Source organism: Anolis sagrei, chromosome 5, assembly GCF_037176765.1.
Source record: "Anolis sagrei isolate rAnoSag1 chromosome 5, rAnoSag1.mat, whole genome shotgun sequence".
Classification (NCBI taxonomy): domain Eukaryota; kingdom Metazoa; phylum Chordata; class Lepidosauria; order Squamata; family Dactyloidae; genus Anolis; species Anolis sagrei.
Window position 1 is genome coordinate 80,572,697 of NC_090025.1, and position 25,948 is coordinate 80,598,644.

At 41.5% G+C, this 25,948-nt stretch overlaps 1 protein-coding gene across 4 annotated transcripts in view; it reads left to right on the forward strand.

Annotated features, from left to right (window-relative positions):
* The first annotated feature begins 3,928 nt into the window (after positions 1-3,928).
* CELSR1 (cadherin EGF LAG seven-pass G-type receptor 1) overlaps positions 3,929-25,948 on the forward strand; it is a 192,884-nt gene continuing 170,864 nt past the window's right edge. For all 4 annotated transcript variants that reach the window (XM_060778417.2, XM_060778420.2, XM_060778421.2 and 1 more), the window contains exon 1: positions 3,929-8,284. In XM_060778417.2, coding sequence (XP_060634400.2) covers positions 4,369-8,284 — 3,916 coding nt within the window. In that variant the 5' untranslated portion in view covers positions 3,929-4,368. The remainder of the gene's footprint in view (positions 8,285-25,948) is intronic.

Consider the following 25,948-nt stretch of genomic DNA (forward strand, 5'->3'; position numbering starts at 1 on the left):
ACAAAAGTTATCTCACTGTTGCAAAGTGGAAAAAAGAAATGCCTTCCGGGTATAAATATACTCTTTCAGGAATGGTAGATCATTTTCCTTTGATAAATATGACAAATATATGAATCTGTGTTCCTGCCCAGTAGGCTGTTGGACTGGATGGCCTTTTTGGGGGGAGTGTCTTTTCCAACTCGATGATAATATAAAAGGATTACTTCATCCCGTGAGTTTTCCAGGTTATATGGCCATGTTCCAGAAGCATTCTCTCCTGACGTTTCGCCTGTATCTATCGCAGGCATCCTCAGAGGTTGGGAGGTCTGTTGGAAACGAGGCAAGTGGGGTTTATATTTCTGTGGAATGTCCAGGGTGGGAGAAAGAACTCTTGTCTGTTTGAAGCAAGTGTCACCTTGATTAGCATTGAATGGCCTTACAGCTTCAAAGCCTGGCTGCTTCCTGCCTGGGATAATCCTTTGTTGGGAGGTGTTAGCTGGCCCTGATTGTTTTCTGTTCTCCAGTGATTATTTCAAATGAGGAAGACAGAAAAGCAGGCAATGTAAGTATGTTTTAAAAAAAGGATAGTAGTGTTCTCCCGAGTTAAAGAGGTCAAGATACTTGGGACTATTTGGAATGATGTGTAAAAGCTATAAGAAATTTTATCGTTGTTGTATCATGCCTTGAGCTGTAAGGAGAGGCTGGTAATAAATTAAAACTATCACCATCATCTGAGATTATTATCTCATTTTATGTGGGAAAGAAATTACATATCATCATCATCATCATTTGGCAATGAAATTACACAGTGCTTGACTCAATCTAAGTACAGGCAGTCCCCAAGTTATGAACAAGATTGGTTCTCAAAGGCTTTCATAGCTGGAATCACTGGGTTGCTGTGAGTTTTCCAGGTTGTATGTCCATGTTCCAGAAGCATTCTCTCCTGACGTTTCACCCACATCTATGGCAGGCATCCTCAGAGGTTGTGAGGTGTGTCAGAAATTAGGCAAGTGGAATGTCCAGAGTGGGAGAAAGAACTCTTGTCTGCTGGAGGCAAGTGTGAATGTTGGCACTGGCCACCTTGATTAGCACTGAATGGACTTACAGCTTCAAAGCCTGGCTGCTTCCTGCCGGGGAAATCCACAAACAAGGAAGGTTGCACCTCCATAAGCCCCCGGTGGCACAGTGGGCTAAACCACTGTGCCGGCAGGACTGAAGACCGACAGGTTGCAGATTCGAATCTGGGGAGAGTGCGGATGAGCTCCCTCTATCAGCTCCAGCTCCTTGTGCGGAGACATGAGAGAAGCCTCCCACAAGGATGGTAAAACATCAAAAACATCCAGGCGTCCCCTGGGCAATGTCCTTGCAGAAGGCCAATTCTCTCACACCAGAAGCGACTTGCAGTTTCTCAAGTCGCTCCTGACACGACCAAAACCTCCATAACAACACCTGCAAAAAACAAGGGAATAATTCCAGATAGGGAATAATTCCAGATAGGAAATAATCAGGAAGCAGCCAGGCTTTGAAGCTGCAAGGGCATTCAGTGCCTGACAGGGTGGTTGATAGAGTGGTCCAGCATTTTTCTGTCAAATAATATCATGTGTCCAGGTTGGTTTATCAAGTGCTCTGCTATGGCTGACTTCTCAGGTTGAATTAGTCCTCATTTGGTGGTTCCTATGCAGTCTTGTCCACAGCTGCATGGTATATGGTAGACTCCTGCAGAGGTGAGAGGATCCCTCCTTCACCAATAAAGGATCCCCCAGGCCGGAAGCAGCCAGGCTTTGAAGCTGCAAGGCCATTCAATGCTAATCATGGTGGCCAGTTTCAACATTCTCACCTGCCTCAAGCAGACAAGAGTTCTTTCTCCCACCCTGGGCATTCCACAGATATATCATCTCTACTTGTCTAGTTTCCAACAAACCCTCAACCTCTGAGGATGCCTGCCATAGATGCAGGTGACACGTCAGGAGAGAATGCTACTGGAACATGGCTATACAGTCTGAAAAACTCAGAGCAACCCAGTGATTCTGGTCATATTTATTTATCGTGTCAGGGGCAGACCAGACAGTTGTGTTGCATTTTTTTAAAAACAAACAAAATACAAAGTCTGCAAGCTTGGTAGTTGATTAAATGTCCTTTGACCAGTATCTGGCCACTTGGGAGTACCTCTGGTGTTACTATAAGAAGGTCCTCCATTCTGCTTGTGCCAGGGCTCAGGTTGCATTGCAGTAGGTGGTCTGTAGTTTGCTCTTCTCCATACTTGCATGTCGTGGATTCCACTTTGTAGCCCCATTTCTGAAGGTTGGCTCTGCATCTCGTGGTGCCAGAGCGCATTCTGCTCAGTGCCTTCTAAGTCACCCAGTCTTCTGTGTGCCCAGGGGGGAGTCTCTCATTTAATATCAGCCATTGATTGAGGTTCTGGGTTTGAGCCTGCCACTTTTGGACTCTCGCTTGCTGAGGTGTTCCAGCGAGTATCTCTGTAGATCTTAGAAAACTATTTCTTGATTTAAGTCGTTGGGGTGCTGGCTGGTACCCAAACAGGGGATGAGCTGGAGATGTCACTGCCTTGGTCCTTTCACTTCCTGGCGGATGTCAGGTGATGCGATACCGGCTAAACAGTGTAATTTCTCTAGTGGTGTAGGGCGCAGACACCCCATGATAATGCGGCATGTCTCATTAAGAGCCACATCCACTGTTTTAGTGTGGTGAGATGCATTCCACCCTGGGCATGCATACTCAGCAGCAGAGTAGCACAGCGCAAGGGCGGATGTCTTCACTGTGTCTGGTTGTGACCCCCAGGTTATGCCAGTCAACTTTCGTATGATATTGTTTCTAGCACCCACTTTTTGCTTGATGTTCAGGCAGTGCTTCTTGTAGGTAAGAGCACGGTCCAGACCAATCCAGGGATTTGGGTGTGATGCAATGCTCCAGTGGGATTCCTTCCCAGGTAATCCTCAGGGCTCGGGATTATGTGAAAAGCACATGTCTGTGTTTTAGATGGATTAGGGGTCAGCTGGTTTCCCCTGTAATAGGCAGTAAGGGCACCTAGAGCTTTGGAGAGCTTCTGTTCAACCATCCTTGAAGTGACTGGATTGTCCTTGGAGGAGCTGGGGGTGGTGATGACCGACAGGGAGCTCTGGCGTGGGCTGGTCCATGAAGTCACGAAGAGTCGGGAACGACTGAACGAATGAACAACAACAAGTCCGAAAATCTCAAGAGCAACCCAGTGATTCCTGTCATGAAAGCCTTCGACAACATATTTCAATTACAGAAAGGAGGAGACCATGAAAATGAATAAAACCGGGCTACCAGTATTAAAAAAACTCTAAAATTACAACAGCAAAACAGCAGAGAGGAAACAACCAGGCACATCTTAACACCTCTCAACAAAAGATTCCCCCAGGCTCAGCCAGGCCTTCAAATGCTAATGAAGGTGGTCAGTTGAAACATTCACACCTGGCTCCAGCAGAGAAGAGCTCTTTGTCCTACCTTGGTCATTCCACAGATATATAAACCCATTTTCCTAAGTCCAACAGACCTCACTACCTCTGAGGATGCTTGCCATAGATGCAGGCGAAACGTCAGGAGAAAATGCCTCTAGTCTAGAACATGGCCCTATAGCCCGAAAAAACCCACAAGAACCTAGTGATTCCAGCCATGAAAGCCTTCGACAATACAATAAATAAATAAATAGATGCGGGCGAAACGTCAGGAGAGAATGCTACTCGAATATGGCCCTATAGCCTGAAAAACTCATAGGAACCGGGTGATTCCGGTCACGAAAACTTTCGACAATATATTGAAAACTGTCTGGGGAGCCCTGTCGTTGCGCCTTGCGGCCCAAAGGGGGCGCTGCTGACCTGCCGCGCGCAGGTGGTTGCCCGGAGACCGCCTTCCTTTCGGCTGTTCCTCCCAGCTCTCCCCCCCCCCCCCCCCCGCTGCCGCCTTTTCCACCAATTCCCAGGCGCGCCTCTTCTATTCTCTCCCTTTTGCAGGTTGCTGCCGCTCGGGCCGCGCGCACAGAAGAAGCTCCTCCGGGCTTCCCTTTTGGAAAATCCCAATTGCTGAGGGAGAGGAAGAAAAGCGGCGCGCGCGAGACAGAGAGGGAGCGCGAGCCTCGAGACGGAGAGGAACTTTTTCCTGAGGCGCGAACTCGGCTGAAAAAGGGGAGCTGGGAGCGTTTCCCTCACCTGAAGGAGAAGAGAGCGAGCGAGGCGTCGGGGGAGCCAAGGAGCCGCTTCCTTGCCGTCGGGGCTGAGGGAAAGCGGGGTCTCGGGGGCCATTTTGAGGAGCAGAAGCGGCCTTTCCCCGAGGGCGCCTCTCCCGTCCGCTCGGCCCCTCCTGAGGCGCATGGACGAGGCCGGATGAGCGGCACGCGGGGCCCCGGAGATGGCTCTGGCCGCCCTGCTGCTGTTCCTCCTGCCGTGGCTGGCGGCGGGCGAGTGGGAGCTGCGCCTCGGCCGCTGCCCGGAAGGGGGCGCCCTCCTGCTGGACCTCTCCCTCGGGCCGGAGTGGCGCTGCGCCCTGGACGAGGCGCGCACCTCGCCGCCACTGAGGGGCGCCCTGGAGCCCGGCCGCGGAGGGCGCCTGAGGGCGGCGAAGGGCAGGGGCCTGGAGGAGTGCGGCGGCCCTTTGGCCCTGCACTTGCGCCTCTCCTCCCCTGCCACAGGGGGCGCCCTTCTGTGGCTCCGCCTGCCCGCTTCCCAACATGGCTGCCCTCCCATTAGGAGGAGGAAGAGGACGCCTCGCCTCTTTGTAGGCCTCACGCCACCTTTGACCCACTGGCTCTGCTCTCCTGCTTCTTTGCCGCACCCGCAGGCCGCACTCAGGGCCTGGACCAGTTTCCCTCAGTGTTGGTGTCCCAACGGTGTCTCGTTTTCTTGCAGTGGGGAAACTGGGAATGGAATCATTTGCCGGCCACCCTCAGGGTCGCACGGCCGCCTCCAGCTCCTTTGCCGCTTGAGGAAAACCTCTGGAGTTGTCCTTCTCGATCTCAAGGGAGGGAAGATGATAGAAGGAAGTACGCATGAAGTGGTTTCCTCCCCACAGAGGTGGGAGTCCCTGCACCGAGGTTCACAAAGGATGCAAAGTGTAAACACCCCTCCACAGTTCAAGCTGAACAATGATCAAGTTTCCATTGCCGAGAACCAACCCACCAGGACACTAGTATCCTCCCCACAGAGGTGGGATTCCCAGCACCAAGGTTCACGAAGGATGCGGAGTGTAAACACCCTTCCACAGTTCAAGCTGAACAGTGATCAAGTTTCCATCGCCAAGAACCAGCCCGTCGGGACAGTGGTATCCTCCCCACAGAGGTGGAATTCCCAGCACCGAGGTCCAAGGAGGATACGGAGTGTAAAAACCCCTTCACAGTTCAAGCTGATCAATGATCAAGTTTCCATCGCTGAGAACCAGCCCGCCAGGACAGTTGTATCCTCCCCACAGAGGTGGGATTCTCGGCACCGAGGTTTGCGAAGGATGCGGAGTGTAAACAACCCACCACAGTTCAAGTTGACCAATTATCAGGTATCCATCCCCGAGAACCAGCCCGCTGGGACAGTCGTCATCGCACTGGAAGCTCATGACCCAGACGTGGGGGAGGCCGGCCGTTTGGTGTACTCAATCGAAGCTTTCTTCGACAAGCGCTCCAATGATTACTTCTCCATCAACGCTGGGATGGGGGTGGTAACAACCACGCGCAGCTTGGACCGGGAGACGAAGGATACCCACGTGCTGCAAGTGACAGCCACGGACCAAGGCACCCCCCGGCACCGGTCTGCGACCACCTTCCTGACGGTGACTGTGAGCGACACCAATGACCATGGCCCAGTGTTTGAGCAGCCCGAGTACCGAGAGAACATCAGAGAGAACCTGGAGGTGGGTTACGAGGTACTGACAATCCGTGCCACGGACAAAGACGCACCAGACAACGCAAACCTGCTCTATCGTATTTTGGAACCAGGGGCCGGGGAAGGAGTTTTTGAGATTGACCCACACTCCGGAGTGGTGAGGACTTGTGCCCCGGTTGACCGAGAGGAGGTCTCCGAGTACCATCTTGTAGTAGAAGCCAACGATCAAGGGAAAGATCCTGGCCCTCGGAGTGCTACTGTCACTGTCCATATTTCAGTAGAAGATGAGAATGACAATTCTCCACAGTTCAGTGAGAAACGATACCAGGTACAAATCCCAGAGGATACACCAATAAACAACCAAGTGCTCCAGGTGCAAGCCACGGACAGAGACCGTGGCAGCAATGCCCAGGTTCACTATAGCATTGTGAGTGGGAACCTTAAGGGCCAGTTCTACATCCATTCTTTCTCTGGCTCTATTGACTTGATCAACCCTCTGGACTATGAAACTATCCGAGAATACACCCTGAGAATCAAGGCTCAGGATGGAGGAAGGCCTCCACAGATCAATTCTAGTGGGATGGTGTCCATCCAAGTGTTAGATGTAAATGATAATGCCCCAATTTTTGTAAGCACCCCATTTCAAGCAACAGTATTGGAGAATGTCCCTGTGGGCTATTCAGTATTGCACATTCAGGCAGTAGATGCTGACTCGGGGGATAATGCTCGTTTGGAATACAAACTCATTGAAGTGGCTCATCCTTCTGCTCTGGTAGCCACTGTTGGGGATATGAGTTTTCCGTTCCAGATTAATAACAGTACTGGATGGATTACAGTGTCAGCTGAGCTTGACCGGGAGACTGTAGAGAATTACCACTTTGGAGTGGAGGCCAGAGACCATGGCATACCTGTAATGTCGTCTTCTGCCAGCGTGTCTATTACTGTCCTTGATGTCAATGATAACAGTCCTACTTTCACTGAAAAAGTTTATCAGCTCAGGCTTAATGAGGATGCTGTAGTAGGGAGCAGTGTCTTGACACTGACAGCAGTGGACAAAGATGTCAATAGTGTGGTGACCTATCAAATCACTAGTGGTAACACAAGAAACCGTTTTGCTATTACTAGTCAGAGTGCAGGTGGGCTGATCACTTTGGCCTTGCCCCTGGATTACAAGCAGGAGAGGCAATATGTGCTGACAGTCACTGCTTCAGATGGAACTCTATTTGATACTGTCCAGGTTCACATCAATGTCACAGATGCCAACACACACCGACCAGTTTTCCAGAGTTCTCACTACACGGTGAGTGTCAGCGAAGATAAGCCCATTGGCACATCTATTGTAACAATTGTCGCTACTGATGAGGATACTGGGGAGAATGCTCGGATCACATATGTTCTGGAGGACAACATTCCTCAGTTCCGCATTGACCCTGACACAGGCACAATCACAACATTGACAGAGCTAGACTATGAAGACCAAGCCTCTTACACCTTGGCTATCACAGCCCAAGATAATGGGATCCCTCAGAAATCTGACACTACCTATGTGGAGATACTCATTCTGGATGCCAATGACAACGTGCCTCGTTTCCTCCGTGACCGCTACCAAGGTGCGGTCTTTGAAGATGTGCCCCTCTCCACCAGTGTCTTGCAGGTGTCTGCCACGGACCGTGACTCGGGGCCTAATGGTCGGCTCCTGTACACTTTCCAGGGTGGTGATGATGGGGATGGGGATTTTTACATTGAGGCCACATCAGGGGTTATACGGACTTTGCGCAAGTTAGATCGTGAAAATGTGGCTGTGTATAGCCTGCGGGCTTTTGCTGTGGATAGGGGCAGTCCACCCCTCAAAGCCTCTGTGGATATCCAAGTTACTGTGTTGGATATCAATGATAACCCACCTGTTTTTGAACAAGATGAGTTTGACATCTATGTGGAGGAAAACAGCCCTGTTGGTTCTATCGTGGCCCGGATTAGTGCTGTAGATCCAGATGAAGGAACAAATGCACAAATCATGTATCAGATTGTGGAAGGGAACATTCCTGAGGTCTTCCAACTTGATCTCCTCAATGGTGATCTCACAGCCCTGATGGATCTGGATTATGAGAGCCAGACAGAGTATGTAATTGTGGTGCAAGCTACTTCAGCACCACTTGTGAGTCGAGCCACTGTCCACATACGCCTAAGAGATCAGAATGACAACCCTCCTGTCTTGCAAGACTTTCAGATTCTTTTCAACAATTATGTCACTAACAAGTCTAACAGCTTCCCATCTGGAGTGATTGGCAAAATCCCAGCACATGACCCTGATATATCTGACCACCTTGACTACACCTTTGTCCAGGGCAATGAGTTAAATCTGCTGCTTTTGGACTCTGCAACTGGAGAACTCAAGCTCAGCCGTGACCTGGACAACAACAGACCACTGGAGGCCATAATGAAAGTTTCAGTTTCAGGTAAGCTAGTATTTTTGATCATCAGAATGTCCAGATGAAGGTGGGTCAGAGTTTTGTTTGTTGACCTAAGATGCTGGTGAAGGGAAGACGAGACCTAGGCCCCTTCCACACAGCTGAATAAAATCTCACATTATCTGCTTTGAACTGGAATGTATGGCAGTGTAGACTCAGATAATCCAGTTCAAATCAGATATTGTGGGATTTTCTGCCTTGATATTCTGAGTTATATGGCTGTGTAGAAGGACCCCTAATTTTGTTTATTTCTTTAAACTGTGGAGTAGGAGAAAGCATGGGAAAGAACAGCACCAGGAATGTTCAGGTCTGTTTGCTTTGTTTTGACCTTTCTTTAACTCTGTTGTGAAATGTAACTAAACAATCTGACCCTCAGAAACTTTTTCTATATAGGAAGATAAACTTAACATGGGTGTGTGTATGTTTGTTGCTTGATAGCAAGGTATGGTTAAATTAAATGTTGAGCCTATATTGGCAGTTAATAAAGGGTTGGATTTCTGAAAGTTTGCCACTGGCATGAATTCAAGGTCTTGTCCAAAGAACAGTAAGCTGGAGAAAAATCAGAGGAGGTTTCCTGGGCTTTCTCAGTAATGAAGGCCCTGTGCTGGAATGCTTCTTAGAAACACTTGTGGATACCTGTATCTGTTAAAACATATGCTGTGTTAGATGTGCTTCTTACATCACTGAATCACCATGATATGTAATAATGTTGATGTGGCCTATATAAAGCATTTAATTTATCCCTTTTGTATTATCATTTTAGGCTCCAAATTTATAAATATGAATGGGCATGCTTGTTTTAGTAAAGATAAGTAGAAGACTTGGCAGAAGCACTGCCTTTAGTACATCTGTTGCTATTACTTCCAGACACATCTTAGTAAGAGGATAATACTTCAAGGCCAAATTCCATAGCATCCTGTTTGATGATTAACACAGCAGATTCTGCTTAGCCAAAGTGAATCTAAGTGCACTTGTTATATTAATGAGGATTAGGCTGATGTTACTGTTGAAAGAAAAATACAATACTAGAGCTAAAGGAAAGGAAAGAAAGAGCATTGTTCACATACTCCTTTAAATGGGTCTGTAGTATACTGCGGGGAATATTTGATCCCAAGAGACAAAAACTCTGGAAGGATAGTATTACTAGTCCAGAGCTGTAGTAAAAAGGTAGTTTGAAAGCGCGAGGGCATTTAAAATCTGAAGGCAAGCTCATTTGTGATGAAGTTTAGGCATGTACATGTCTCATTGTTTTTATGTTCCTAACACAATGTTAGAATCAAAAGACACTGAAAAGTGTTTAATTTTGGTCAGAGTATCTCCTAATAAATATAATTGGAATATATATGGTTTTCTATGGGTAAGACTTATTTCAACAGGTGTCATGTTCAATTCTAAGGCTTATATCTGCCCATTGTTTTGAAGTGATTGGTAATGAAATGAGTCTGTTAAAACTGGATTGTGAATGCTGCTTTGTAATTCCTCAAGAACAAGTCCCCCAAATGTTAAGTAATGGTAATGTTAAGTAATGCTAGAAGTTTTCTCAACAGGAACAGCACATGCGATTACCAGGTGATGGTGACAAATGTCTGATTGCAATGTCCATCGTACTTTGCTTGTGTGTTTCCTATATATATAGCTAGTTACTTCTAGAAAAAAATGACCTTTTGTCTGATTCATATGCTTTTAAGTGACCAAACACTTGATATGTCCATATTAGTGAATATGTGCTGTTATACTCATGTCCTGTTCTTCCTATAAGCATTTGTTTGGCCACTGTAGAACAGAATGTTGGTCTAGATCAGGGGTCCTCAAACTAAGGCACGGGTGCTGGATACGGCCCTCCAAGGTCATTTACCTGGCCCTCGCTCAGGGTCAACCTAAGTCTGAAACAACTTGAAAGGACATAACAACAACAATAATCCTATCTCATCAGCCAAAAGCAGGCCCACACTTCCCATTGAAATACTAATAAGTTTATATTTCTTAAAATTGTTCTTCATTTTAATTATTGTATTGTTTTTAAGTGGTTTTTGCACTATAAAAAAGATATGTGCAGTGTCCATAGGAATTCATTCATGCTTTTTTAAAATTATAATCCAGCCCTCCAACAGTTTGAGGAACTGTGACCTGGCCCTCTGTTTAAAAAGTTTGAGGAACCCTGGTCTAGATAGGACTTTAGCTTTACCCAATATTATTTATTATTTATTTATTTAAATCTTTTATATCCCGATCTTCTCTACCTCTGCAGAGAGACTCAGACTGGCTAACAGCAAAGATTCAATGCTAACACTGAAAATCTAAAACATAATATACAACATTAAGTTATCAATTACATTACATAAAATTTCATAAAAGCCGTTCACTAGGATAAAATCGTGTCCAACTCAGTCCGTATGTCCAGTCCATATGTTGTGATCAGTACCATTAGTTGATTGCCGATCTCAGACATCATTCCACAAAAGCTTTCTTGCACAGCCAGGTTTTCACTAGCTTCCTAAAGGTCAGGAGGGAGGGGGCAGATTTAATTTCATTTGGGAGGGAATTCCATAGCTGAGGGGCCACCACAGAAAAGGCCCTGTCTCTCGTCCCCAGTAGATGCGCCTGCGAAGATGGTGGGACCGAGAGCAGGGCCTCTCCAGACGATCTTAACACTCTTGATGGTTCATAGGGGAGAATACGTTCAGACAGGTAAACTGGGCCGGAACTGTATAGGGTTTTATAGGTTAAAACTAGCACTTTGAATTGTGCTCAGAAACTAATTGGCAGCCAGTGATGAAGTCCCAAGTAATGATGCATACTTTTGTACATCTCTGTCACTTCTTACCTGCCTATTAATTCAGACGGGGATAGTTTCATTCAGTTCTGTTTTGAAACTGGTCCAACAGTTCCCTCAGGCCCTAAATTGGGGGAAAGTCTGAATTCAAGGGGCAGTGATGTTGGCTAATGCAGGTGATCTTGTCCTGCATTTTTCTGGCTCATCTCTATGCAGTGTTTGCTAAGTCACCAATGTAGATCAGGGGTCCTCAAACTTTTTAAACAGAGGGCCAGGTCACAGTCCCACATATTGTTGGAGGGCCGGATTGTAATCTGAAAAAAAAAACCATGAATGAATTCCTATGCACAGTGCTCATGTCTTATTTGTAGTGCAAAAATCACTGAAAAACAATACAATAATTAAAATAAAGAACAATTTTAACAAATATAAACTTATTAGTATTTCAGTGGGAAGTTGGGCCTGCTTTTGGCTAATGAGATAGGATTGTTGTTGTGTGCTTTCAAGTCATTTCAGACTTAGGTTGACCCTGAGCAAGGGCTGGGTAAATGACCTTGGAGGGCCGTATCCGGCCCCTGGACCTTAGTTTGAAGACCCCTGATGTAGATGGTCCCTCATGTGTTGGTATTTAGATACCAACACAACTAGTCTTGATTCACAAGGTATTTAGGATAACTTTAATATAAGTTTTGAGAAGCAAATTCATTTTGCCAGGTAAAAGTCAATGCCAATGTATGGGGCATAATTTTAGCCCCATTAGTGAGCCATACAATACAGAAGCTAACTAACCTTAATAAACTACATGATACTTTCATTGGCTTCTGGATCTAAAACTTTACCAAGCTGAAACTTGCCCTTGTGATGAAACAATTCATCATAGGAGAACTACATGTGACTCATATTATTGCAATAATTAAAAATGTAGACTATTCGTAAGGAACTCACTGAAGGAAAATGCATTTCTAATTTAACATATAATTGGATTATTATTATTTTCTTCTTATACAGTCAGCCCTACACATTTACGGGTTTAACTTTTGCCAATTTGATCATTCATGGATCAATCTCTAGGTCATCTAGGACTTCTGCCGAAGTTCACTATAGAGTTGTCCTAAGTTTCTAAAGATTCCTAGAGATATGTTCTCTCAAATAAAAAATGTTTTTTAAATTTTATATTTTTTCACTTTTGCAGTGGTCTTACTTGCCTAACCTCCTTGAGAGTGAAGGACCTATAATTATATGTTGACTCCTCATATCTATTTTAGACAAATGACTGTTTTTAGTAGGGTTGGCAATCAAGCAACTATTATGTAAAATTGTTGTAGAATTTGGAAAATGATATTGGAATCATTATATTATCATTCTAGAACTCATGTTCTGTGTTTTTTATTACATCAGGCATAGACTATAAAACATTGCATTGCTTGATTTTAAGTCAAGTTAAGTGGAAAACTGAAACTATATTAGTAAGAGTGAATGTTTGTGCTTGAGCTTGGAGGTAACCTAGTTAAACTGATGTCGTACCAGAAACGTTTTGGAAGTGTTCCATAATTGTAAAAGAAAGATGTAGTCAAATTTGAGAATGTGTTGCCTTTTCTGTAAGTAATTCTGCTTTAATAATGTGGATAGAACATACAGAACATACAAAAAGATTTGGTTCTGTACAAATCTCATTTAGTGAGCTTCAGTTGGAATTAACTTGTGGTGGATTATACCTTGAATGCCCTAGTGAATTCTGTGCTTGCCACTAATTCAGGTTTAGAATGACTGAGCTTTTTTAGTGTGTTCTAAGTGTCTTTCTCCTTTGATTCCCTCTTTCCCCTTGCATCTTTACCCTCCATGTTTTATGGGTTTTATTTATTTATTTCACATATTTGTATCCCGTCCTTCTCATTCTCACCCCTGGGGGGGGGGGGGGACAGACACTCAGGGCGGCTTACAACAGGAAGCCATTTGATACCATCATACAGGTTCAAAAATAACAATTGCAGTTAAAACAGTAATTATAAAATTATAAAAACATTCATTTAAAATTGTGCACATTCAAATCATAGTCCGGTCAAACAATTGTCAGTAACATAGAGTCGATATCAATCTTTTTTTTTTTCTCGTAATAATTTTTATTTATTGTAGCTTTAACATATTCGGTATTTAAACTTTCTTATACTTATCACTTTCCATTAACAATTGTACAGAACATGTATGTCTTGATACCTATAATATTTCATTCTCCTGCTTCATTACATCCAATCACCCAGTGCTAACCCTTCACCCCCGACCAGCCAATTACAATACTTATTCCCAAAAATCAGTTGTTTCTATTACAGGTTTGGTCCCCTTACCTTCTATATATACATATTCTATCAATTTCCCCCAAATCTTCCCAAAATCATCTTTTTTTGATAATCCTCTTTTAACCTTAATGTTTCCTGTCAGTTTATCGTTTATTGCGATGTCCCAAATCTCCCTATACCACTCTTCCAATTGGCACTCCCCTCCTTCTTTCCATTTTTTAGCTATTAATAATCTTGCTGCTGTTACCAGATTGGCAATTAATTCTTTTAGTTCTTTTGGTATTTTAACATTGTCAATAAATGACAGCAGTGCTATCTCCGGTGTTCCTGTATCTCTATTTGGGTGATTCTTCTTATTTCTTGAAATACATTTTCCCAAAATTTTTGAACATATTTGCAAGACCACCACATGTGTATATATGTGCCAGTTTCTTGACAGCCCCTCCAGCACTGCTTAGAATGTTTCTTGTCAATTTGATTTAATCTGATTGGTGTGAGGTACCATCTCCACACCACTTTGTAATAGTTCTCTTTTATTCTTATTGACATATTTTTTAATATACGCATATTCCACATTCCTTTCCAGTTTTGTGGGTGTATTACTTTATTACAATCTAACTCCCACATTCTTTTAAGGTGGTCCTCCTCCTGGACCCCTTCCAACAGCATTTTGTAGATATCACTTGTTATACCTTTTGTTCTTTCTTTTCCTTCCTTACTCCCCCTTTGGCTAATCATTTCTTCAAATTTGGTAAATTCTCTCTCTCCTTTATATTTCTTTCTTATTTCCCTTAACCATCTTTCAAGTTGTAGTACTTTAAACCATCCAATGTTCCCTCCTAACTGGACCTTTATCTCATCTATATTTTTCATCTTTGATTCCCAATCTTTTAATTTCGTTATACCTTTTTCCTTGAATTCACTTTCCAACTCCTTTTTGAGATTTATGGGGAAATTATTTGTAATCAGCACCGGTGTTAATGGGGATATCGAGGGTATTAATTTTTCTTCATATTTAGACCATATTCCCAATATGTTTTTTAGAAAAGGGTTCTCTATTTTGTTATACCATTTCTTGTCTGGATTCCTAGTTTTCCCTATAAAGAAAATATATTCTAGGCGAAACGTCAGGAGAAATGCCTCTAGAACATGGCTCTATAGCCCGAAAAAACCCACAAGAACCTAAAATATATTCTAGTTTCATGTCTATGTCTTCACTCTCTTCTTCTAACCATTTTAAATCCTTTTGACCAATAATCCCTTCAACAACATATCTTAACTGGTTTGCTATATAGTATAGTTTTAAGTTTGGTATTCCCAGACCTCCCTTCTTTTGCAGTTTATACCATTTTGCTTTGTTAATTCTAACTCTTTTGTTCTCGTTGCAGAAGGTGTTTATCATATTCTGCCACTTTGAAATTTCTCCAGCTGAGATTTTAATAGGTAGCATCCTAAACAAAAAGTTTATTTTAGGTAAAATTTTCATCTTTATTAGAGCTATTCTACCAAACCATGACAATTTGAGCTTGGCAAATTTAGCCAGAGTATCCTTCACATTTTCCCTTAATTTAATTAGATTTTCCTCTTCTAGTTTATCAATTTCTTTAGAAATATTAATTCCTAGATACTTTATTGAGTTCTTTATTTTTAATCTGCCCAATCTCCTTTCTCTTAATTTTTCTTCCTCTTCTTTAGTGTGGTTAAATAATAAGATTTCCGATTTATCCCAATTAACTTTAAGGCCTGTAATTTCTCCAAACTCTGTTAAATATGCTTCTATTCTTTTTATCTGTTCTAATGGCTTTCTGAAGGTTAGTAGTGTATCATCTGCAAATAAACATATCTTGTATCTTCCCTCCTTCCCTATCCCCTTTATATGTTTATCCTCTCGTATCATATTTGCTAGCAATTCTATGACTATTGCAAATAGGGTAGGAGAGAGGGGGCATCCTTGTCTTGTTCCTCGAGACAATCTTATTTTCCCAGTAAGGCCATCATTTACTTGTATAGTTGCATAGTTGGTTGAATATAGTCTCTCAATCAGTCCTCTAAATCTCTCTCCTAAACCAAATTTTTCTAATTTTTTTTTAATGTCGGCCATGAGACACAATCAAATGCTTTAAATATGTCTAGGGCCAATATCCCTGCTTTAATATTCTTTTTCTTAATTGTATGAATCATATTTAGTACTCTTCCCACTGGGTTTGACATTTGTCTACCAGGAATGAATCCACATTGATCTTTATTAATATAATTATATATAAAGCTATTTAATCTTTTTGCCATTATTGCCGTCAATATTTTAGCATCTTGATTTATAAGGGCAATAGGTCTATATGAACTAGGATCTTTAGGATCTTTATTTGTTTTTAGAATTAATATGATCCTTGATTCCTGCCATGATGAAGGGATCTGTTCTCCTTCCATTATCCTATTATATAGTTCTTTTAGTCGATATCAATCTTGATTGCTTCATCTATTGTTAAAATGCTTAGCCCCACAGCCATGTTTTGAGTTGTTTCCTAAAAGATAGCAGGTAGGAGGCTGATCTGATGTCATTGAGAAGGGAGTTCCACAGATGAGGGGTCACCACTGAGAAGGCCCTGTCTCTCGTCCCCACCAGTCGCATTTGCAAGGATGGTGAGACCAAGAGCAGGGCCTCTCCTGGCAATCTGAAACCTTTGCGGTGGTTCATAGGGGGAGATACGTTCGAATAGGTAAGCTGGACCGAAACCGTTCAAGGCTTTATAGGCTTAAGCCCGCACTTTGAATTGTGCTCAGTAGCGGACTGGCAGACAGTTTTACCAGCTGTTAGGATTTCTGGGAGTTGAACATCTGAGGACCCACAGGTTGAGAACCACTGTTTTAGAATTTATCAAATGTATTCTCCAATATTAGCACCAAACTGTGCATATGGTAAATTCTAAAATTGACAGCATCTCGAGGAAGATCATGAGATAAGGACACTAGGGAAGAATGCCATTGAGATCTCTGAGTAGGCTCTGAGGCATATCCCCTCCAGTCTAATGCTGTTGGTGGGCAGTATATTAATTGGGATTGCCAGGTCTGTTGGGACCGTTATCACTGATAGTGACTAGAATAAGTAGATATTTGAAGTTGGCACATATCGTAGATATAACTGCAACAAACTGTATCTTTATGTGATACTGCTTTCAGTTAAGTCGTTAAAGTTATGGCACCCAGTCCCAAAAATGCTGAAGGGTGTTTTGTTAGTTATGCAGAGTAACCAGTTCTTCTATTATTAATGTTTCTGCATAATTTTGCAAGGACTTGTTTCTATATTTCACTATTACCTTGTTGCCTAGGAAAAATAGAGTGTCAACAGAATCAAGGCATGAAATGTTTTAGTAGTCACATCTTTGCCATTAGAGAAGTAAATTCCCTACATGTAGAACGTTGCTACTATGATATCCCTGCAGGTCATACAATTATGATATTATCCTTCTTTGAATGTGTGATATACTTTTGCTATAAGCATGAGTAGCTTGTTTTGATATGATTGTTGGATAATTATGTACCCCACACAGAATGAGACACTGCTCCATCATCTGCTATGTAGTAAATATAATAACACATGAATGGATTGAATGGATTGCATAATATGATGGACTTCTGTGTAAACAAACTGTAAAATAATTTGCTTTAAAGATAATTTGAGGCTTAAATTGGCTAAAATGGTTCAAAACACAGCAATAATTTGAAACATAGAGTTTGCCAAGATTTGGGTGTTTGAGTGTGCATGTTCTTTCAAGTTGCCTGTCAGCTTATGGCAAACCCATGAATTCATAGGCAGTGAATACTCAGTGGTTATTTTGCCAGTTTCTTCTTATAGCCCACAGCACCTGGTATTCCTTGGCGGTCTCCTAATCAAGTAATAACCAGCGCTGACTCTGCTTAGCTTCCAAGATCAGATAGGATTTGGTGCCTTTAAGGGATTTAGGCCTCAAGGTTTGGACACAGGTATACTTATTAATTGGATCCAACAGAGGATTACTGGAAATGGATTTCACTTTTGCCAACTGTGATTTTTCTTTTTTCTTTCTTTCATCTGCAATACATTTTACTGGAGTGAACATTAAAAGTTACCAATCCTCAATAGTGGCTTTCTGAAGTTACAAGAGGCTGCAGTGGGAAACAGGGAGCTGGGAAGCCTTGATCTAATAACAGCAAACATTCTCTTTTCTAGTATTTGGGGGCATGGAATTGTGCTGTAATATCAGGTGCTCCTTCTCCTACCTCCTTTCCTCTTGCTTTCTAATTCTTTTCTTTCTGTCTGTTGTAATGTTAGGTCTGCACAAATATTAACACTAATCACACAAGCTTTAACTGTATAGCACAATCTGTTTTGGAATATACCATAAAAACAGGAAACCGTGAATAATAATGAACCCTATTGAACGAATGACTACTACCTGAATATACTATAGGGTTTTCCTGGAGAAATCTAGAAAATATATTCTCTAGGAATTCCTGAGCTTTCTACGGTGACTCTGTGGTAGCTTCCAGCAGAAGCATACCATAAAATCACCTGCAGATCCAACAAAATCCCTAGAGAAGACATGCTTTGTTGGATGCAAGTAGGTGAAACTGCAGATACTAGCCCTGTGGGTACTGAGGGTCACGATTTGGGTACAGGGTTACAAATTCATTTGCAAAGACCATTTAAACTGTTTGGGGTACAATTACTATTGGTGTAGCTCTGCATAATGTTTACTTATAAAGGGGACTGGAGGGAAAATCTTCACTTAAGAGAGGGAGATAGAGAAAAAACGGACTCTGCAGATTTGGAAAGTTACTTTTTGCTATGTTATATTAAGTTGTGAAGAATTTGAAAGCAAGGCTACCAAGACTGAACAATACAAATATGCAGCAATCAAAACTGTTTCTTTTTCTTTTGGCTGTCTATTTTATTTGAACTGCAAATCATACTGATAGCTATGGTCATTTCCAGGCAAAACCTTTTGAAAAATATTAAAAGTATTCATGATGTAGCCTGTTCCGAAAAGAGCTGACAATCTATTCCTTAATCACATTGGAAGAATGGCAACATATAAATGTAACAAACAGGAAAATTTACAGAGCCTTAGAAAATTAATATGAATTTAGTCTTTTAATAATATTATAAAGCTAGAGTGATGTACTTATTCAGCCACTTGTGAGAGACAAGCACTAAATAGCAATGACATGAAAAATGAAAGGCTTGATAGATCTCTCACTACTACGGACACATGTAATTGTCAGCATATAAGCCTTATCATGAACAGAGTAACTGATGTAGAGCCAAACTCTTTTCAGCACTGTTTGAGAAAGCACGATAAAGCTCCCTAATATAAACTTTGTGTGCATTTGAGTAGCATTTGAGTCGCTAAGTCTAACCAAAATATTCCAACAATACAGATAGGCGAATCCACCAGTGACAATTGGAGGCTTGTCAACATAAAAGCAGCATCCACCCAGCACCCAGATTACTGTTTTTCCCAAAACTTACTGGACAGGCCTTCCTCTGTCCTCAGGCCTCTCCGACAAAACTCTTATTGCATCAAAATGATGCATCAGGAGCTTTGGAGAGGGAAGAGGGGTCCCGAGAGTCAATCCACAAAAGCTCAGCACCAGTATTTATTTATTTCTACCCCACCTTTCTCAAGCCCAAAGGTGACTCAAGGCGGCTTCACAACATAGGCAGGTATTCAATGTCATAACCATATACAGTATAAAATATAAAACATTTAAACCATTAATAACATCATACGATAAAAACCATTTAAAAACAATGATTTGGATGTTGATGAAAGGTCTGGATCTTTGCAGCTGTTTTTGACTTCAATTCCCAGAACCCTCACCTGCTTGACTGACAAGGAATTCTGGGAGCTGAAGTCCAAACTTATGCGAGAAAAGGACAAAGGCTTATAAATACTGATGTAAAACAACAGAAAAAGCAAATTTGTGTGTGTTGTGTGTGCGTGTTTTGCTCTGGCAATTTTTCTTGATGCATTTCTGTCATGCAAGGTTAAATATAATTGTTTCAAGTATATTTTTCACATTCCCAGCAGATGGCCATTCAGCTTCTGTTTAAAAGCTCCAGAGAACATTCCTAATGTTTAGTTGGAATCTCTTGTTCTGAATCTTGAACCTGTTGCTCTGTGTCCCAGTCTCTAGAGCAGCAAAAAACCAAAAAAAACCAACCAACCAAACAAACAAACAAAAAACACCAAAAAACAAGCGTGTTGCCTCTCTGTGACATCTTTTCAAACATTTGAGCATGGCTATGATGTCCCCTCTCAGCCTTCTTTTCTCCAGATTAAACATACCCAGCTCCCTATACCTCTCCTTATAAGGTTTAACTTTTAAGTCTTTTGCCATTTTTATTGCCCCTCTGTGGACACGTTCCGCTTGTCAATATCTTTCTTGAATTGTTGATTATTAAATCATGGAGCTTTTCCCAATAGGTTATGCATGAATCAGCTATGGAGCTGTTGTGCCAAGATAAGATAAAATTATCCAAATTCTTTATTCTTTATTATCAGTAATAGTTTAGCTTCAATGCCTTGGTTTGCTGGGGAATTCTTTCACCACAGATAGTGTCATCTACCTCTCATGTGGTGTGAGTGATTGCTTTGTTCTTACTGTTCTGTCTTTATTGTCAGACCCTTCAGGGAAAGGGAAAGTAGTAGTTCACTAGATCTGCCTGATTTTAAAATCCTGCCTCAAGCCAAATTAGTATGTGTAGAACCACTGAGAACATTTCTGTATACATCTGTAAACAAACTTACTAGATGCTGGCATGTATGTTGACATTATAGGGATATTTTTGTTAGACTTCTAGGGCATAAAAACATGATGTGCAGTGTGTTGCTTCTTAAGAGGCTTGTCTAGACTGGAAGCATAATAACCAACATCATACTATTATGTCAAATTGGAAGTAACACAAACAGGATTAATCAAAGTTCTAACAAAATGGTTGTTCTTAATAGATACATAAAATTTGATTGTTGACTCTATTATATATATAGCTGAATTATGAGGATGGAAACAGCTGAGTTACATTATAGCATTGTGAGGAAATTCCAGACTAACTGTTATCAGGAGGACAAGTATTGATATAAGAGGAGAACTGTGGCTTGCTGAGTGACAAAACTGAATGTATAATCATGTAAAATTGGAGAATTGACATAATCCAGTGACATTTTGTTGTCCATTAAGATGGGTCTGTCCAGCATTTCATCCAACAATTTCCCATCTTTTCCAGTTAGGGTGCATCCAGACAGCCCCTTTAACTTGGGAGTTCCCATGATTAAAAGGGGGATGGGGGACATCTAAATTCCATCCTGGAGAAACATGCATTCATTCACCTCAAACCAGAAAAACCCTGGTTTGTTGCAAATTTAATTGTTAGTGGGTTTATCCCATGTTTTCTTGGAAGGCACAGGATAAACCCACTACTTCCACTGTCTGGACTGCTCTCTGAAAAGTTCTGGACTTTTGAGGGGGCAGTCCAGACAGTAGTTCTGCTGTTTTCCGGGCTAAATTAGCCCGGAAAACCATGAGGACACAACCCCCCTCCCCCAACACCCCCAGCAGTCCTTTTAAAAATAAAAGAACTTACCCAGCCTCCATTTGTGTGGTGCCAGAGCTCTCCTGACATGTAGGAATGACGTGCCAGGAGAAAGGAGGGGTGGAGGAAAATCGCTTCTGCCTTCCCCCCCCCCCCCCTTTCTCCTGGCATCATTCTACGTGCCAGGAGAGCTCCGGGGTTTGGGGAGGGGATTAGAGCGTCCAGGAGTTCTCCCAGAAAGTTCCAGGAGCACATCTGCATGCCCACCCCAGAAAGCACGTGCTTTTCGAGGCGTGTAGACTAGGGTCGAGGAACATCCGTGTTTTTAAAATCTCAGTGTAAACCAGCAGGTAATTTAATTTTTTTTTTTTTTTGCTTTTCTGGTAATATCTTAGAGAGCTAAGAATACATCTCATTGAAGCTGATATTTGATTTTGTCATAAATGTTGGTCCACAATAGGATGATATGTGGAGTGTATTTTCTTTGCTCTGGTTCTGTTTCATCAACTTGCCTATGCCACAGTCTAGCCATTAACAATTATTGCACTCCATGAAAATAAAACCTGATATCTGCTCTTGAAAAAGCTGCTTCATTAAAGCTGTAGAGTAATTTGATAGTTTGGGGAAAGTAAAACAGTTAATAATTGAAGAACAGTGACAAAAATATTCTTTAATGTTATTTCTGTAAAACTTTGCTTTCCAAATAGTCTTCTTAATTGATACTTTATCGTGTTTAATTTGGTCTCTTTAATAGCTAATTACCATTTTTGAAAGCTTCAAAATTTGCTTTGCTGAAGGGGTAAAACATGCATATTGCTTTCTGCCATCTTTCTTCAGATGCTTTTAAAATGAAAACTGTTGCAAAGTAGTTCTAATCATGACTATAGTATTAGAAGGCTGGAGATGGGGTGGGGATTTTCCTCAGGGTTCCTAGATCTACAGATAATGGATGGGAATCAGGATTCTTTTGTTTGCTATGTAATTTACATATGATAAGACTTACATAATTTCTGATGTAGTTCCATATAGCAACTTCCAGATGTCTGTGTTAATCTTCTGAAGCAAAATTACCAAACTATTTTGTGCTAATATGACAATTCCATTGTAATGATTCCACTTCAAATCCCTTCACTTTTCCTAAGGTATTACTGGCATCAGGATATTGCTGCCACCACTTCCACTTAACTGACATATAAGGTCATTATTTGTGTGAGGCATTTAGCTTTTAGCTACTAATGCTTGTCATAACATTTGTACAGTGACCAGGCAGTTGGCATGGTTATGTTGAATAATAAATATTCTTTTTCATGGAGGTTATTTCACTCTATAGTACATGCATTTAAGTGGAGTTTTATTTTGATCCATTACTAACAAACTATGTCTTAACTATTATATCATAATTTTCCTCCAACATATCTCTTCAAAATCTATACCTCTTTTCTTTTAAACCCTAATCCTATGTAATTCTTTCATCCTCACTGTTGCTACATCATTCTGGGATCACTTCCTTTATATCCTTTATACACTCTCTTAACTATTTAGTATTATATATCACATTGTGTGTGTGCATGTGTGCATCTTTATTTTGCCTGTTGGCTTATGATCACCCCATGAACATAAATTCTGTAGGATTTTCTTATGCAATGAATCTTCAGAGATGTTTTTGCTTATTCCTTCCTCTGAAATATAGTATACAGCATCTGAGATTCATTGGTGGTTCCACATCCAAGTACTAAACATGGGTGTCCCTGCTTAGCTTCCAATACTGGATGGGATTCAGTATCTTCAGAATATTTAGTCAACATAATCACATTACCAAGACATATTATAAAACACATTGGTGTGCAGAATATAAACTGTTAGATGAAATAATTCATGTAACTTCACAGTCAAGGATTTCATTCTCTAGTTCATTCTCTAGTGTGATGTAATCTTATAAATAGAGCTGTCTCTTGGAAATTTCTTAAATTGGTGTTTTTACCTGGCAGTTACATATATGGGTGTGTACATTTGCATGAACTGGGGCAATATAATAGAGTGACCATTCACAGTAGCAGTAATTGTTTATATATTAATTTAATATTTCCGCTAGAAAATAAATTATTTTTCCCGATTGAGTCCTTGTGAATAGAATTAAATTTACTTTTAAGTTGTAGGCTGGTAGTCACACTAAAAAGTATTTCTATTCTACAGAAACACTGTTCAGATGGGCAATGTAGTATTCTTGATACTCAAATGTTTTTCTGCTGGTTTCTTCAGCTTGTTTTTTTATGTTTGATTTCATTCTCTAGTGTAGGAATTGACTTACTGTCATCTGACATCAGCGTCCCTTTCCCATCTATACAGAAGCCTATGTTTGGCTCTGTGCAACATATATATGAATTTTATATTAAAATGGCCATAATCCCCTTTCTTCCACCATCCTTGTAATCAAATGCTTTCTTTTTACTGTCTTTAATCAGGCCCTGTGTTAGAGATCTGGAATGATGATAAATAATTCATTTTAAGAGACGTACAGAGTTTCCTCCATTTGTAATAAAGTGCCTGAAAACTCATACAGATCCATGATACCACACCAAGTCCTAAGCTCTTTGATTTTCTGTTTTCAAACACAAATGTTGGGGAAGGCATACACCAACTACAAAATGATTACTTTTCCATATTCATAAATCACATGAGACACACTTCTGTCTTTATGAAGGGCCCACATTTTAAAATACAGGGTCTTTTGGCATCCTGTTCATATATATTGAAGGAAAAGCTTTTCAACCCTCAAATAGGAGATATTCCTTATGTAATGAGGGACATCTGACCTGTGCATGCTTTCTGACCCTCAAATAAATAAAAAGGGACCACTGGCAACCCTACATAATACTAATTTTCCATTTGTGGCATAATACTACTAGGGGCAGATTAAGCTGTCAATTTCTTTATCCTTTGATTGGTTCTTGAATTCATGTGAGGGTTCATATGATCCATCATTAGTTTAAATCAGAAGCTCTCAAACTGTGCTCCGCGGGGCCCCGTCCCCCCCTGCTCCACACTGCATATGGAGCTCGCACTGCCGTGAGGCCTGAAAAATCCTCCACACGGCCTGGAGAGGCCTCCATGTGACCTGGAAAGACCCCAGCCATGAGAGTCCTCCACGTGACCTGGAGAGGCCTCTGCCTTGGCCCTGTGACCTGGAAAGGCCTCTGCTGCGAGAGGCCTCCACATGGCATGGATAGCTCCCTGCTGCCGCCATGGCCTGCAAGACCTTGCTTGCAAGACAGAATGGGGTAGGACTGGATGGCCCCTGGGGTTTCTGCTATTATTATTATTATTATTATTATTATTATTATTACAGAGGCTAGGTGGCTATCTGTTGGGAGTGCTTTGACTGCTTTTCCTGCAGTGACAATGGGGTTGGACTGGATGACTCCTGAGGTTTCTGTTGTTGTTGTTGTTGTTGTTTTTGTTGTTATTATTATTATTATTATTAGTAGTAGTAGTAGTAGTACAGAGGCTATCTGTTGGGAGTGCTTTGACTGTTCTTTTCCAGCATGACACAATGGGGCTGGAGTTGATGGACTCTGGAGGCTTCCACTGAAAAATAGCTAAGTTCATGTTGGTTAAACTATTGTGTTGTTCTTTCTTTCTTTGCACTGCAAACAAGATATGTGCAGTGTGCATAGTAAATTGTTCATTTTTTAAATTGGTTCACACAAGCATTCTCTATCCATCTGCCACTGGACTGGCCCATCTGTCAAATTTTTAAATGCAGTGCAGCCCCTGTGTCCATACGTTTTTTGGGGGATCCACAAGAAACTTTTCCTTCAAAAAGGACTCCATGGCTTTAAAAGTTTGAGAACCCCTAATCTAAATTATTTATATACCTTGGGCACAAAAGACATGTTAAATGCATGACTACAAATGGAAAGGACCTCCATAGTTAAAGTGAATGGAATGAATAGATAATGGGACAGCGTTTTCATCCTTTATTTACCCAAGTGTTCCGGCAGTGATTGGGTGCCATGTTAGTGGCTCGGGGTCCTATGTCAGTATTATACCGAATCCACTCTATAGATTTTTGTCTCAACTTTAAAGGAGCTTTTGTCTCAACTTTAAAGGTACTGAAACTTGTCCCTAAAACAAGATGCTAAACAGGTTTGGGAAGATAGGATTGAGAACCTTAATAGCTCTTTTAAAGTTCAGACTAAATCTCAAAGTGGAGGCTGCCACTGGGCTGTTCTGGGTCTTTCAAGATGCAAGCCCATAAGGCCTCTAAAATGATTTTCGTTGAAACAGCAGTGCAATCCTGTGTATCTTTGATTGAGTTTTGTATTTTTTTCCTGATAGCAAGCTTTGTTTTTCAGGAGATTTTAAATACAATGACTGTTTATGAAGACAGTTGTCTGTAGTTCTCCTGTGAATATCTTCCTCATGAAATTTACAGTCTTAAATGTTGACAGTCAGAGAGTAATAGTTAAGGAAAGGAAACTGCCAGAGCACAAAGGAACACTAGAGGCAACAGTGACAAAGTAAAAAACAAAAACAACAAAACAACAACAACCCCAAAGCAACAAAGCTCTTAAGGATTTTTACCAATTTTGATAGTTGGATTTGCATCTTGGAGTTATTTCAGACCACTTCTCATTTACATGAGGCAGGAAAGCTCCCATAGTTTTTTACTGAGAAAGAAGGGAAAAGAAAGGATGGCAGCCATGCCATCCAGCAGAGATTATAGCAGACCTTTAAAAGAAGTCTTCTTTCTTTCTCTTCAAAAGGTGTTTTCAGGTGCATTATGAATTCCTGATTTGTGAGTTAGTGGCTTATTCCACTTTGTGGTATTGATATTGGCCGATGAGTAAACTTCCTGCTTTTATTTTCAAAAGAAATGGGTGTGCAGTGCTGGCAGGTAAATAATGAAAGAACCTTTTCTTGGCACATTTCCCTACTGGGGATCATTTGTTTCTCCTGCAACAGATTTATGTCGTGTTTCTGATTAAACGCAGTATGTGTCTGGGAAGTCT